Source organism: Salmo salar, chromosome 04 (genome assembly GCF_965601325.2).
Source record: "Salmo salar chromosome 04, fSalSal1, whole genome shotgun sequence".
NCBI classification, from domain to species: domain Eukaryota; kingdom Metazoa; phylum Chordata; class Actinopteri; order Salmoniformes; family Salmonidae; genus Salmo; species Salmo salar.
The window spans coordinates 68,053,878-68,068,224 of NC_138294.1; the positions used below are offsets into that span (position 1 = coordinate 68,053,878).

General features: G+C 42.4%; 1 protein-coding gene across 7 annotated transcripts in view; it reads right to left on the bottom strand.

Moving 5' to 3' along the window:
* Positions 1-634: 634 nt before the first annotated feature.
* Positions 635-14,347, bottom strand: part of LOC106603640 (neural cell adhesion molecule 1) — a 305,941-nt gene continuing 292,228 nt past the window's right edge. For 4 of the 7 annotated variants that reach the window (XM_045717229.2, XM_045717231.2, XM_045717233.2 and 1 more), the window contains 2 exons: positions 13,277-13,834; positions 635-4,060 (listed from right to left, as the gene is read on the bottom strand). In XM_045717229.2, coding sequence (XP_045573185.1) covers positions 3,931-4,060; positions 13,277-13,834 — 688 coding nt within the window. In that variant the 3' untranslated portion in view covers positions 635-3,930. The remainder of the gene's footprint in view (positions 4,061-13,276; positions 13,835-14,347) is intronic. The other 3 variants (XM_082974677.1, XM_082974679.1, XM_045717237.2) reach the window with 1 other exon arrangement.

A 14,347-nucleotide genomic window follows, 5' to 3' on the forward strand; every position in this document is an offset into this window, starting at 1 on the left:
GTTTGGGGCTGGACCAAAAACATCTGTGGCTGAAGCCCAAGAAGACCAGGACTAATGACACCACTGTAAATGGATATATAAACAATTACACACCAACCTGTCTTTGGTCTTCATTCAGTTGGTCTTCATTAAACATAGTGTAACTATACCACCATCTAGAGTTGTAATCCTCAGAAGCTAAAGGCCTCTGTGGTTGTATTGTATGGGCAATATATGGTTGTCTGTGCTACAGCCATACAGTCATTGGTTAGAGCATATTCTAACAATTAGTCATGAATGACAATCATTTACTCAGGTTTGAGCGTAGCAGTGTACTTAAAGCCCATTGTTGTTTACTTACAGTCTGAGCTACAAAGTGACTGAGTAAACCCTGTGAACAACAACGGATTCCAGCAAATTTGAGCAGTCACTGAACATTAAATGACACTTTTTTGGTAAACAAAGTGTCTTCATTCATCGTATCCAAATTTCAAACAAGCGGTACACTACAAACTACCATTAAATATTTTTTTATTTATTGACACTATTACTGAAGTCATGAGCAACACAAATTCCAACAAAACATCTTCAGAATACTTTCTTCGAGGGGCTTCTTCTTGCCATTGTTGTGGCTAAGGAAACGTCAATCACGCAATTATTTTTTTCTTTAACTTTATTGAACACAATTTCTGACAGAATGCAAAGTCAAAATGTTTTTTCGGTTAGTACTCAGTATTTACACCAGTGTCAGTGGAAAGAGAGGTGGTACCAATGTTTCACTTAGTAAAAATCTGTATACAAGAGAGAAGGCCCCCAAAAGCAAGGAATGGTGGGTAGGAATGAAAATGGAAGTTACTGGGAAAGGTCTTGGTATGGAGGGACAAGGCCCCTATCTGACTGAAAATGAAACATTACAGACTTTTGTTTGGCTATCGGAGTAAGAGACTTCAAAGCTTGTTGAAATAGCTGGGCAGCGTTCAGCAGGACACAACACCCACCAGCGTTTAGATAGGTATTTTTGTTCTACATCATACATTTCTATCTCGTAGGGCCTACACATAATAAGAAATCACATCAGCTCAAGCAATGGCATTTCTATCTGCAATGTTCCACAGTGTTTTCTTACTGAATATGGCCCTAGTCTCCATTCAAACACTTGAAAAACACTTTAATACTTCCTCTATTCCTTGAAATAGTCTGGCATGATTGGTGAGGTGAAAGCAATATGATGACACCTCACTTTCACCAAGCCAACTGTGTCAGGTAAGTGGTCACTTTCAGGAAGTGAGGAAGTCAGAGAAAGAGTGTTTTCCCTTCTTACTGAATTTTCAACAAAATAAATGTATAGCATTTTTTGTTCCCTGACTTCTTTCCTGAAATAAGTTCCATGGCACGGTGCACTGGTGAACATTTTCATGTAAACGTATATAGAAATTGGTCCCACATCATAATTGCATTTGAAAATACAGGTCAAAAGCCACAGCAGTCTCCAGCTTTTTTGGGGACAAGAGAAACCCATATTGTTTTTTTAAATTACATAATCGTTAGGTATGGTTTATACACATTTAATCAGAAACAGTGTCATTTTGACACACCTACCCCTTTAGTTACATAACCTTGTGGAGTAAAAGCACTTGATGTCTATTTTGAAGAAAACTAAAAGTTTGGAACAGACAACAGTTTATAGAACACTTCAAAAGATCAATGTACAACAGATAAAGCCTTGGTCAGTTCCTATTTCAGGAACTTTTCAGTGCTGCCACACCAATGAAATCCATCTAAATCCAAGATAAAAGTACATTGCATGCTTGTTTTTAGGTCAAGAAAAAACACATTTTACCTTCATTGCTGGATGCTCGGTTTTGAGGACAAACCGTGAGCACTACAAGTAATTTGATCCAATTGAGATCGGAAGTATTTAATAATGTCCAAGGTTATGTGTTTGTTTGAAACGTAACTCTTGGTGTAGTTATCATGAGTTAATCATTGGAATGAATGGTGTTTTTGGAATGAATGGTGTTTTCTTGGGGATGAAATTGTGTTTTGCATTAGTCACATGGAGAAATAGTGAATGAGGAGCCATGAGAAAACAATGTGGACACAACCAACCACCTCCATATTCAATAACACAATGACATAGCTGTTTAGAGTTGTTTTCACACTTTACAAATCAGTTACATTGTCAATACTCTTCCTGTGTTTTCCTTGGACCGTTCAGAAAAGGCATGGCGATGGACAGAACTGTTAGGATGTGAAACCTTACGCCGTCGCCTCCTAGAGGTGGAACAGGCAGACACTGAGCAGGATGGAATGCATGCCGCCATTTTGACATGTTTCAGAAGGCACCATCTCCTTATTGTCTTTTTGATGTTGTCATTGTCTATTTGCTCGTTGCTGCCAACTTTTTTGTCGTCTGTACTATTAGCTATACCTTTCATAACCAAACTATGCATATTTTTTTATTCTATGACAAAGAACACATTGTATTCACACTAGGATATTCACGCATTCACAGTGCACAAGCTTGCAGTCTAAAGTAAGAGAAACACTGTACAAAAAGTTCAGATTGAATATTTGTTTTGATTTTCCCAAATCTACACTGGAGTACTATGGCTTAAATAAGAAATGAATAAATCTGTCCACTAAATTTGTTTATATGCTTAAAAATATGCTTAAAAACACAACACCAACTTTTTTTCTTCCCTTACATTTTGAGATGAGGCCCAATCACTAATTCGGAAGTGCTGTTTGCAACAGGCACAGTAATCTGAATTTATGGGACAAAGCCATCAAACAGGGGAATAAACAGGAATGTTTCTAGGCTATTTTAAGGGCTTCTGTTCATACATTCAACTGCTACCACTCATATCTGGCCTTTGATTACATCATTCTCCCGTAAGCCAAGATGGTGGGCCGTGCTACTCTGTATACCCGTCACTCCCTGTGAGCCCTTGGGACCTGCAACATTTTCGGGATTAAAGGTGATCCCTGAAACCCTTAGAGTGTGGAACAGGTCCAAAGCGCTTCTAATAGAAGACTTAATGACAAAGATATAGAGGTATGTGTGTGAAAGAGAGAAAATGTGTGTTCTTGCCAAATTAAAACCAAAGCAAATTAACCAAAAAATGGAATCTTAGAGTGAATAAATTGCGTAATTTCTGTGGAATGAAACATTGTCTTTCTGCGGTGTCTTCTTTTGTTTTGTTGTGTCTACACAATCTTAGGATAGAGTTAACACAGTGTAAACATTCAAGAACGAAAAGAAAAGAAAAAAGACAAGAACATATGGAAAAATATTTTTCCGCAAAGTAGACATGCTAATGCTAATCTCTAGCTCTCGAAAATTATACATGAAAAATAAAGATACAATAAAAGGCAGTTACTTTTGCACATGATTTAAACATGACAAACATTAAAAACCTACTCATAATCCATTAGCAGTGGAAATATTGATGGCAATACTGCATAACAAAGTGAAAACATAACTGGAGAATAGTGTGTGGATAAGGTGTTGGATTTATATGTGTGCACATCGTAAAGGCATGGTTCTGAAATAAAGCTACAATCCCCCATGGTTATCTATGCCAACTGATATTTAGCTTCTGTCCTATTTAAAAGACTGGTAACTTTGATGTTATATACAAAAGGAGGACAAGGAGAGTGAACTAGAGGTAAGGATTTTCCTTCTTCCCGTGAACAAAGAGAGAAAACTACAAAAGGAATAAGAGATAAAGAAGGAAAGAAAGAAACACTAAGGCATGTGCATGAGGTCTTATTCCCAATCTACATGTCTAACAAACTCATCTTTTGTTTGGAAAACTAATAGAAGACACTGAAGAAAGAGACCCTTTTTTTTGTTGCTTTTTGTCATTTGATGGAGTGGTGTTTGACGGTTTCCTCTGGACTGTCGTGAACCCTCCCCTGATCCCTCCTCCCTTCTCGCGGTCGGGATCATGCTTTGCTCTCGTTGCCGTTTGTCTGAGCAGCTTCATTGGGGATGGTCTTCACCTCGGTCTGGGCTTTCTTCACCTCTGTCTCCATCTCTGGCGCTTTACTTTTATCTTCTGTCATGATTTTCCCACTGGAGAGAACCACACAGAGGAGAGAGAGATTCTTTAAGGGATGAATATACAATCTCTTGTAGTACACAACTGTCTGTTCTAAGCTGCCTTTTGTCTTCAGAAAATAGGTAAAATAATTGCTTGAGGTTTTTCTGGGAATTTGTTTCCCCTGGAACCAAACGTGTTTCACACATAACAGGATATGCTCTGCTATCCTATCCTGACATCAAAGACAGCCATACGGATGTCACAGACATTTCATGGGAGAATGCATGGTGATTTGGGAAATGACAGAGCAGAGATACAGTACATGAGGGAATGGCACACAAACAGAACATCAATACAATTGTGCGAGGAGATACAGTTGGTCTGAATTGAAGGAGGAGCAAATGATGAGTAGAACAGAGAATGGAGAGGAATCTTCCCACATGAAGTTACTGACTGTACTACAAAACATCCACTTCAAGACTGCAACAAAATGATGGCACTGATTACTATAGTTCATTCTCTCCAAAAGTGCAGTAAAGTACAATAGCTTTGTGACAGGGTCAGACATTTTTGCCTAGTCATGCAACTTCACAAATGGCTTTAGATCGCACTTTGATAATTCAATGAAATGGAGTCAAACTTGTATCTCATCAGATGTGACAGAGCAGGGTAGTGCACTTCTCATCAAATTGTTTTCACCCTGTGATTAGTCAGGGGTTAGTTTGTATTGATTGACTGTCAAGGGAAAAGACTCTTCCGATCCTGTATCTGTGAGTCCAATCATAACGGCTAATGAATGATCAAAATGGGTCAAGCCGTAGAGCTGAGAATCCTGAAGTGACTTGGAGTGAGTCTTAATTGGTGCGGTGTGCCTCAGTTTACCTATGCTTTTCACAAACCTCCTCCACTGTCTCTTTTATGTTCAATGATATTCTTCAAACACTTCAGGTGACGAATAACGGCTATGGGCTAGATAGTAAGGATGGACTTGTCACCTGGGTCTCTCTCTGGTAGTAACTAAGCCTGAGGACTCCCAGGCTATCTGAGTAGTATGGTACTGATCTTCTGTATGGCAAAGAACCATGTTGGAGAATTTCACCTACCATGGCATTGTATCATACCTGGGAAACCATGTATTCTACTGCCAGGAAACCCCCTTAATGAAAAGCCCCTGTATATAGGGGCACAGTGACAGAGAAAACAAGGAAGTGGGATGACTGATTGCTGATCAAGACCTGAGTCTCTCCGGTCTCCTCTGTTAGCGACAGAGAGGCATTGTGGGTCATTGTGGCGGCCTCAAAGCGGAAAAGGTATTACGTTACTATCTACAATATCGACACAATCCGCCTGGTGGACTGGGCTTTGTTGGAGTCCACTGGGATCTGGCTCCTACTGTTAGCTAGACTCCACAACAGGTATCTGATCCCAGAGATTTGGGTTTGATTATGACAGCATCAGGACTTCCATTACCTTGTCCACAATAACCCTCTCTGGGAGGACTGCTGCTGCTGGGCACAGTGGGTGACCGCCCGGCCGCCCATGCAGGGGGTGTATTCAACAACACCACCCAACACCTTGTGGCTCAGCGGGCATCAGTTGCATCCGTGAAAAGGCACTTTCCTCTTTGGCGGTGTCAGGGACAAAGCACTCTGCCGGCTGCAGTTAAAGAGAGGAAAACCCGCCGGCTACCTTCAACCTGACAAGGACAGGACTATTGCGGTGGACATTTTGTGACCTCAGGGGTGGTGTTCTCTGTCAGAGGTCTGGTGCTGTATCGCCTTGCGGTTGAATTTGTTAGAGTAGCGATAAAATTACCAGGTTGGCTGACGGGGGAAAAAGTCACAGGGTCATTTATCTCAGCACTGGCTGACTTTGGCAGTAGAGAGTAGAACAGGAATGGTATAAATAGGGACACAACTAAAGTTGCCGTAGGAAAACAAAAACAGCTCAGCGTAGCGCCATGACAGGACCACCTAAGCAATTGGTAAGTTGGCCTAATAAACTGCCTAACAATGCAGATAAACTGGGAGCCTAAAAGTCTTTTCTCCATGAATCCTGCTATGGTGGCATACTGTAAATGTAGCTAATTAGGGTAACAACCTTGGATGGCTATTAAAGTGTGGCGTTGTTATTGCCTGGACGACAAACTGACCAGCCTGTGCTTGGCCAGGGCAGGGGAAAGTAGGCTAGGCTGGTCTGGACTAGCAGGAGAGTGGGAGGGAAAAATGAGGCACCTTATTCCACATGCAACACCATAAGTCTCACTAATAATGGTGAACCAACTGGCAAGTGTCTTCACTGACATTTTCAACCTCTCCCTGGCCAAGTCTGTAAGACCTACATGTTTTAAGCAGACCACCATAGTCCCTGTGCCAATGAAAGCGAAGGTAACCTGCCTAAATGATTACCGCTCCGTAGCACTCACGTCGGTAGCCATGAAGTGCTTTGAAAGGCTGGTCATGGCTCACATCAACACCATCATGCCAGAAACCCTAGACCCCCCCACCAATTCGCACACTGCCCAAACAAACGCAATCTCAATCACACTCCACACTGCCGTTTCCCACCTGGACAAAAGGAACACCTACGTGAGAATGCTGTTCATTGACTACAGCTTAGCGTTCAACACCATAGTGTCCATAAAGCTCATCACTTAGCTAAGGACCCTGGGACTAAACACCTGCCTCTGCAACTGGATCCTGGACTTCCTGAAGGGCCGCCCCCAAGTGGTAAGGGTAGGCTACAACACATCTGCCACGCTGATTGTTAACACGGGGGTCCCTCAGGGGTGTGTGCTTAGTCCCCTCCTGTACTCCCTGTTCACCCACGACTGCGTGGCCAAGCACTACTCCAACACCATCATTATGTTTGCTGACAACACAACAGTGGCAGGCCTGATCCCCGACAACGATGAGACGGCCTATAGGGAGGAGGTCAGAGACCTGGCAGTGTGGTGCCAGGACAACAATCTCTCTCTCAATGTGAGCAAGACAAAGGAGCTGATCGTGGACTACAGGAAAAGGAGCGCCGACAGGCCCCCATCAACATCGACGGGACTGAAGTGGAGCGGGACGAGAGTTTCAAGTTCCTTGGTGTCCACATCACCAACAAACTATCATGGTCCAAACACACCAAGACAGTTGTGAAGAGGGCACGACAACACCTTTTCCCCTGAGGAGACTGAAAAGATTTGGCATGGGTCCCCAGATCCTCAAAAAGTTCTACAGCTGCACCATCGAGAGCATCCTGACCGGTTGCATCACCGCCTTGTATGGCAACTACTCGGCATCTGAGCGTAAGGCGCTACAGAGGGTAGTGTATACGGCCCAGTACATCACTGGGGCCAAGCTTTCTGACATCCAGGACCTATATACTAGGCGATATCAGAGGAAGGCCCAAAAAATTGTCAAAGACTCCAGTCACCCAAGACATAGACTGTTCTCTCTGCTACCGCACTGCAAGCTGTATCAGGGTGCCAAGTCTAGGACCAAAAGGCTCCTTAACAGCTTCTACCCCCAAGCCATAAGACTGCTGAACAACTAATCAAATGACCACCCGGACTATTTACATTGACCCCCCCCCTTGTTTTTACACTGTTGCTACTTGCTGTTTATTATCTATGCATAGGCACTTTACAAATTACCTCGACTAACTTGTACCCCCGCACATTGAATCGGTACCGGTACCCCCTGTATATAGCCTTGTTATTGTTATGTACATTTATTGTGTTACGTTAGTTTATTTTGTAAATATTTTATTAACTCTATTTCTTGAACTGCATTGTTGGTTAATGGCTTGCAAGTAAGCATTTCACAGTAAGGTCTACACCTGTTGTATTTGGCGCATGTGACAAACAACATTTCATTCGATTTTTATTTGAACTCTGCCCCTGTTGCTATGGGAACCCTGGTTTGGGTAATACTGGGAGCCAGGGAAGATAGATCCTATCTGTCCAATATGATGATATAATGGATGAAAACAGAGTAGTTGCTGGTTTGTTTTAGCACCCAGATGCAGAGGTGCAGTTACACCTGCCAGCTGCAGTGTAGCTACATGTCAGCTGGAGGGGAGAGCTGTGTGTGTGTTTGTGTGTGTGTGTGTGTGTGTTTGTGTATGTGTGTGTGCGCGCATGCAGTGGGGGGCCAAGCCATCCGAAAGTCCTACAGTTTCCTTCCGCCTAGGTAAAATAAAAACTGTCCTCCATTCTGAGATGGGAGGGTGGAGAGACTGTTTGCTTTCTGTACTGGTTAAACCAGATTGCAAAGGGATCCTTCCCATGGTGCCCGGTGCTCAGAGCTGACAGCGGCAGTCAACGAAGAGGGAGCCCCAATACTCAAAGGCAGCGAAGTGAGGAAGGGGGACGAACAAACCCCTGAGCAACAAAAAGAGAAGGGGCAAGAAGAAACAAAAGATTGTTGTAAATATTTTAAGAGTGCCTATCGTGAAAAATTATCACACAGTGCCTTCAGAAAGTATTCATACCCCTTGACCTATTCCACATTTTGTTGAGTTAAAGCCTGATTAACAAAATCAATTACATTTATTTTGTTTCTCACCCATCTACACACAATACCCCATAATGACAAAGTGAAAACATGTCTTTAGAAATGTTAGCAAATTTATTGAAACTGAAACACAAAATAATCTAATTTACATAAGTATTCACACCGTTGAGTCAATACTTTGTAGAAGCAACTTTTGCAGTGATTACAGCTGTGAGTCTTTCTGGGTAAGTCTCTAAGAGCTTTCCACAATTGGATTTTGGTACATTTTCCATTATTCAAAATTCTTCAAGCTCTGTCAAGTTGGTTGTTGATCATTGCTGGACAACCATTTTCAGGTGTAGTAGATTTAACTCAAAACCGTTACTCGGCCACTCAGGAACATTTACTTCTTGGTAAGCAACTACAGTGTAGATTTGAATTAATCTCCCAGTGTCCGGAGGAAAGCAGAGGGAACCAGGTTTTCCTCTAGGATTTTGCCTGTGCTTAGCTCCATATCGTTTATTTTTTGTCCTTAGCAATTACAACAACACCCATAAGATGATGCAGCCACCGCTATGCTTAAAAATATGGAGAGTGGTACTCATTAATGTGTTGTATTGGATTTGCCCCAAACATAACACTTCGTATTCAGGTCAAAAAAGTGAATTGCTTTGCCACATTTTTTTCACTATTACTTTAGTGCCTTGTTGCAAACAGTATGCATGTTTTGGAATATTTTTTTTGACATTTTACAGGCTTCCTTCTGTTCAATCTGCCAATTAGGTTAGTATTGTGGAGTAACACAATGTTGTTGATCCATCCTGAGTTGTTTTCTCTTATCACAGCCATTAAACTCTTAACTGTTTTAATTCACCATTGGCCTCATGGTGAAATCCCTGAGTGGTTTCCTTCCTCTCCGTTAACTGAGCTAGGAAGGACGCCTGTACCTTTGTAGTGACTGGGTGTATTGATACACCATCCAAAGTTAAATTAATGAATTCACCATGCTCAAAGGGATATTCAAAGTCTGCTTTTTAAAAATGTACCCATCTACGAATAGTTGCCCTTCTTTGCGAGGCATTGGAAAACCTCCCTGATATTTGTGGTTGAATCTGTTTGACATTCACTGCTCAACTGATAATTACAGATCATTGTAAGTGTGGGGTACAGCGGTGAGGCAGTCTTTCAAAAATCATGTTAAAGACTATTACACACAGAGTCCATGAAACTTATTATGTGAATTGTTAAGCAAAATGTTTACTCCTGAACTTATTTAGGCTTGCCATAACAAAGGGGTTGAATACTTATTAACTCAAGACATTTTAGCTTTTCATTTTTTATTAATTTGTAATTTGTAATTTGAAAAACAAAATTCCACTTTGACATTATAGGGTATTGCGTGTTGGCCAGTGACAAAAAAATCATTGTAAATTCAGGCTGTAACACAACAAAATGTGGAAATAGTCAAGCGGTGTGAATACTTTCTTAAGGCACTGTATGATAATTTTTCACAAAGTAGTTTTGATTTAGTGAACGACTTTTTCAAAAAGTAACTTGGGGCGACAGGTAGCCTAGTGGTTAGAGCGTTGGACTAGTAACCAAAAGGTTGCAAGATTGAATCCCTGAGCTGACCAGGTAAAAATCTGCTGTTCTGCCCCTGAACAAGGCAGTTAACCCACTGTTCCTAGGCTGTCATTGTAAATAAGAATTTGTTCTTAACTGACTTGCCTAGTTAAATAAAGGTAAAATAAAATAAAAAGTTACATAAACAACATTTTTCTTAAGGGTAGCTTTAGTGTTGCTTAACATATTCCAGTGTGAAGTAATTGGTAGCTTTGTAAACTATATTTTCAGAGTAAATTCCCCAACACTGATGTCGGCCTCTTTAGTACCCAGGGCTTGTACCCCACCGAACTTGGCTGCAAATAGAGATGTCCGTGGGACATAAATGGGGATGGGCACTCTTAAAATATTTACAACAATCTTTTGTTTCTTCCTGTCCCTGTACAGTGCATTCGGAAAGTATTCAGACCCCTTGACTTTTTCCAAATTTTGTTACGTTACAGCCTTACTCTAAAATCAGTCTACACACAATACCCGATAATGACAAAGCAAAAACAGGTTTTTAAAAATGTCAGCAAATGTACTAAAAATAAAAAATTTGATAATACATTTACCTAAGTATTCAGACCCTTTACTCAATACTTTGTTGAAGTACATTTTGGCAGCGATTACAGTCTTAAGTCTTCTTGGGTATGACGCTACAAGCTTGGCACACCTGTATTTGGAGAGTTTCTTCCATTCTTCTCTGCAGATCCTCTCAAGATCTGTCAGGTTGGATGGGGAATGTCGCTGCACAGCTATTTTTAGGTCTCTCCAGAGATATTCGATCGGGTTTAGGTCCGTGCTCTGGCTGGGCCACTCAAGGACATTCAAAGACTTGTCCCGAAGCCACTGCATTATCTTGGCTGTGTGCTTAGGTCGTTGTCCTGTTGGAAGGTGAACCTTCACCCCAGTCTGAGGTCCTGAGCGCTCTGGAGCAGGTTTTCATCAAGGATCTCTCTGTACTTTGCTCCGTTCATCTTTCCCTCGATCCTGACTAGTCTCCCAGTCCCTGCCGCTGAAAAACATCTCCACAGCATGATGCTGCCACCACCATGCTTCACCATAGGGATGGTGCCAAGTTTCCTCCAGAGGTGACGCTTGGCATTGAGGCCAAAGAGTTCAATCTTGGTTTCATCAGACCAGGGAATCTTGTTTCTCATGGTCTGAGAGTTCTTTAGGTGCCTTTTGGCAAACTCCAAGAAGGCTGTCATGTGGCTTCCGTCTGGCCACTCTACCATAAAGGCCTGATTGGTGGAGTGCTGCAGAGATGGTTGTCCTTCTGGAAGGTTCTCCCATCTCCACAGAGGAACTCTGGAGCTCTATCAGAGTGACCATCAGGTTCTTGGTCACCTCCCTGACCAAGGCCCTTCTCCCCCGATTGCTCAGTTTGGCCAGGCGGCCAGCTCTAGGGAGTCTTGGTGGTTCCAAACTTCTTCCATTTAAAAATGTTTTTTTAAACATTTCTAAAAAACAGTTTTTCGCTTTGTCATTATGGGGTATTGATGAGGAAATACATGAATGTAATACATTTTAGAATAAGGCTGTAACGTAACAAAATGTGTCAACTGGGTGTGAATACTTTCCGAATGCAGTGTACATCTGAAATGTCAGACTACAAATTGCAACAACAAATCACTTTGGGGTCATGTGAACAGAATGTGTAATTTAGCCTATTAAACTTAAAAACAATGTTTCAAGTGAGAATTAAGCAGGTCTGATGCCGAAAAAGAAAGGAAATGATTGCCTACTTCAACCATATTTATTACTTTTTTTATTAAAAGTATTGTGTAGTTCCAGGAGTTAGCTACACCGCTACATGGCAAAAAAGTTATTAACTACTGTCCAAATTTGCACAACACTACCTAGATTTGAATTGAGTTCAACTATTGTACCATCAAGCTACTGCAAAATGTAGTTAAATTACTAGTTGAACTACCTGTAGTTCACTACTTCCCAACACATGACCACCACGGACAGAATGCAGATGAACTTACTGCCTTGGCTGAGAGGAACCAAATGGGGAAATAATTTACCCACAAGAGCCCAATGGGCTTTCACACATTGATGATCCTAGGATCTCAAAGTACAACCTCTAAGGGATGGCCTTCAAACCCAGCCATCAAGGCTTTCTTTCAAACAAGTCTCAGTCAAATCAAAGTACCATCTAACAACTGTCCACGGACACCATGCCAGCCTTGTTAACACTAGTCCTTTGAATGTACAGAGGGATCAGTATAATTAATTGTTTATTTATTTTAATTTTATTTATTGTCACATACACCGGATATAGCACAGCCTGGGGAGGAGACTATTCTACCCCGGGAAGAGGAAGAAGGGGTCCTCAGTGGACAAGTCCAGGAATGTAGTGAGCTTTCAAGACGCCTGACAAGACTGGTTGGTTGTTGTGTGGAAGACAAATCACCGTGGAGACGGGGGAGGAGGTGCCTCAGATCCACTAGACTTATGAAGACAAATCTATTCGTTGATGAGTCCTGCTTCATCATGCTGATGCTCCGTTGATGACAGCCTCATTGTAATGAACGTATACATTAAGTCCTGATAATCCATCACTGATGTTTCATTTTTTGTTTGGGGTGTTCTGGGTGAAAAGCGTGGGACTAGAGCAAGCTCCTGGAATATCTCTCCCCAGAGTTCGCCTCATCATCCTAAGGGTTTGTCTGAGATAAGACTGAAACGTAGAACAAAGCCCTTTCATACTGCCGATGATCATAATGGCTTTTTACTGTTGTTACGAAGAAGGATTGTTTTCAGGAGATAACAACCACAGAAGATGATTGTGGCAGTAACATTCAGGCCATAATTCTGTCGTATCTATCAGATTTGGTAAAACGTCTGATATGGCATTTATCATGACATGATATGTAAAATAAAAAAACAAAAGATACAAAACAACACAAAATGATTGAGAAAAAAAGGTATTTTGTTTCTATTTAAAGCTTTAGGTGTCATCCGTGGCGATGTAGCTCATTGAATGGCTGCAGTAGTAACATAGTGATTGAGAGAAAGAGTGTAACAGAAAGGGAGGTTGCCCAAAACCATGAGAACAGACAGAGGATACAGTAGCTGGTGGTGGTGGAGGTGGGTGAGCGAAAACATACACACAGTAAAACAGACTCTGAGGAAGGGAGGAGGTCATACTCGTCCTTGGCCGGTGCGGGAGCAGCAGTGGAGTCTGCTGGGGCCTCTGAGCTTTTGCCCAGTGTATCAAACACATCCTTGGCCAGGCAGTCTATCTGTAAGTCCTTATTCTGACTGTCGCTGGCAGGGGTGCTTTGGACGGGTTCGGGCTGGCTCTGTGAAACGGCATTGGCTTTGGCAGAGGGGAGGTTGGAGGTGGCCTTGGCTGGCTCTAAGGAAGCGGTTGCGGGGGTGGCGGGCTTGGAGTCGGACAAGGGCATGGCTTTTGGAGTCTCGCTTAGGTCGACGAGGGGAGCCACGTCAGATTGTGCGGCAGGCTGAGCGGCGGGAGTGCTAGCTTTGGGCGTGCTGGACTGGATGATGGGGGCAGGGGTGCTATTAGGGGCAGTTTTGGCCTCGGTTGGGGCAAGAGTTGGAGCAGCTGTGCTGGAAGTGAGGGTGGTAGTCTCGCTAGCTGGGCTGTTCTGGGCTGTGCTAAAGCTCTCAGTGACGGGGTCAGAGTTAGTGGCGATAGAGGGGAGCAAGTCCACCACCGTGGCAGTAGTGTCAGCAGTGGGCCTGTGAGTAGAGGAGGAGAGCAGGAAAGAGACGAGCCATCGAGCAGCGAGAGGGTGAGAGAGGAGAGAGAGAGCAGGGACGGGTAGGGAGGGGAGACCAAGGCACAAACACACATCCAAAGTGAGTGCTACATGCAGTGATAAAGCAAAGAACTAGAGATTCAAAACGTTAAAGTGCAGTGAGGGATAGACACAAACACTATCTTCAGCAAACTAAAGCAAATTAAACCAAAATCAGTTTAGGGTCTAGGTTATTAAGTGTTTAAGGCTGGTACACACAACAACTAGCTATGTTTGTTACCATTAGCGTAAACAACAAACATCAGAGCACATCTTCAGTATTTGGTGTTCATATTCCATTCTCACATTCTTTCATCAATTAGTTTAGCCAATATGTCAGCAAACACATGATCAAAACGCTCAACTGCTGTCATGGAATAAGAAGTATATCTTATACATAGACATATCACACGATTAGTATGGGTTTTCCAGTGTAAGGCAACCCTAGTGCAGG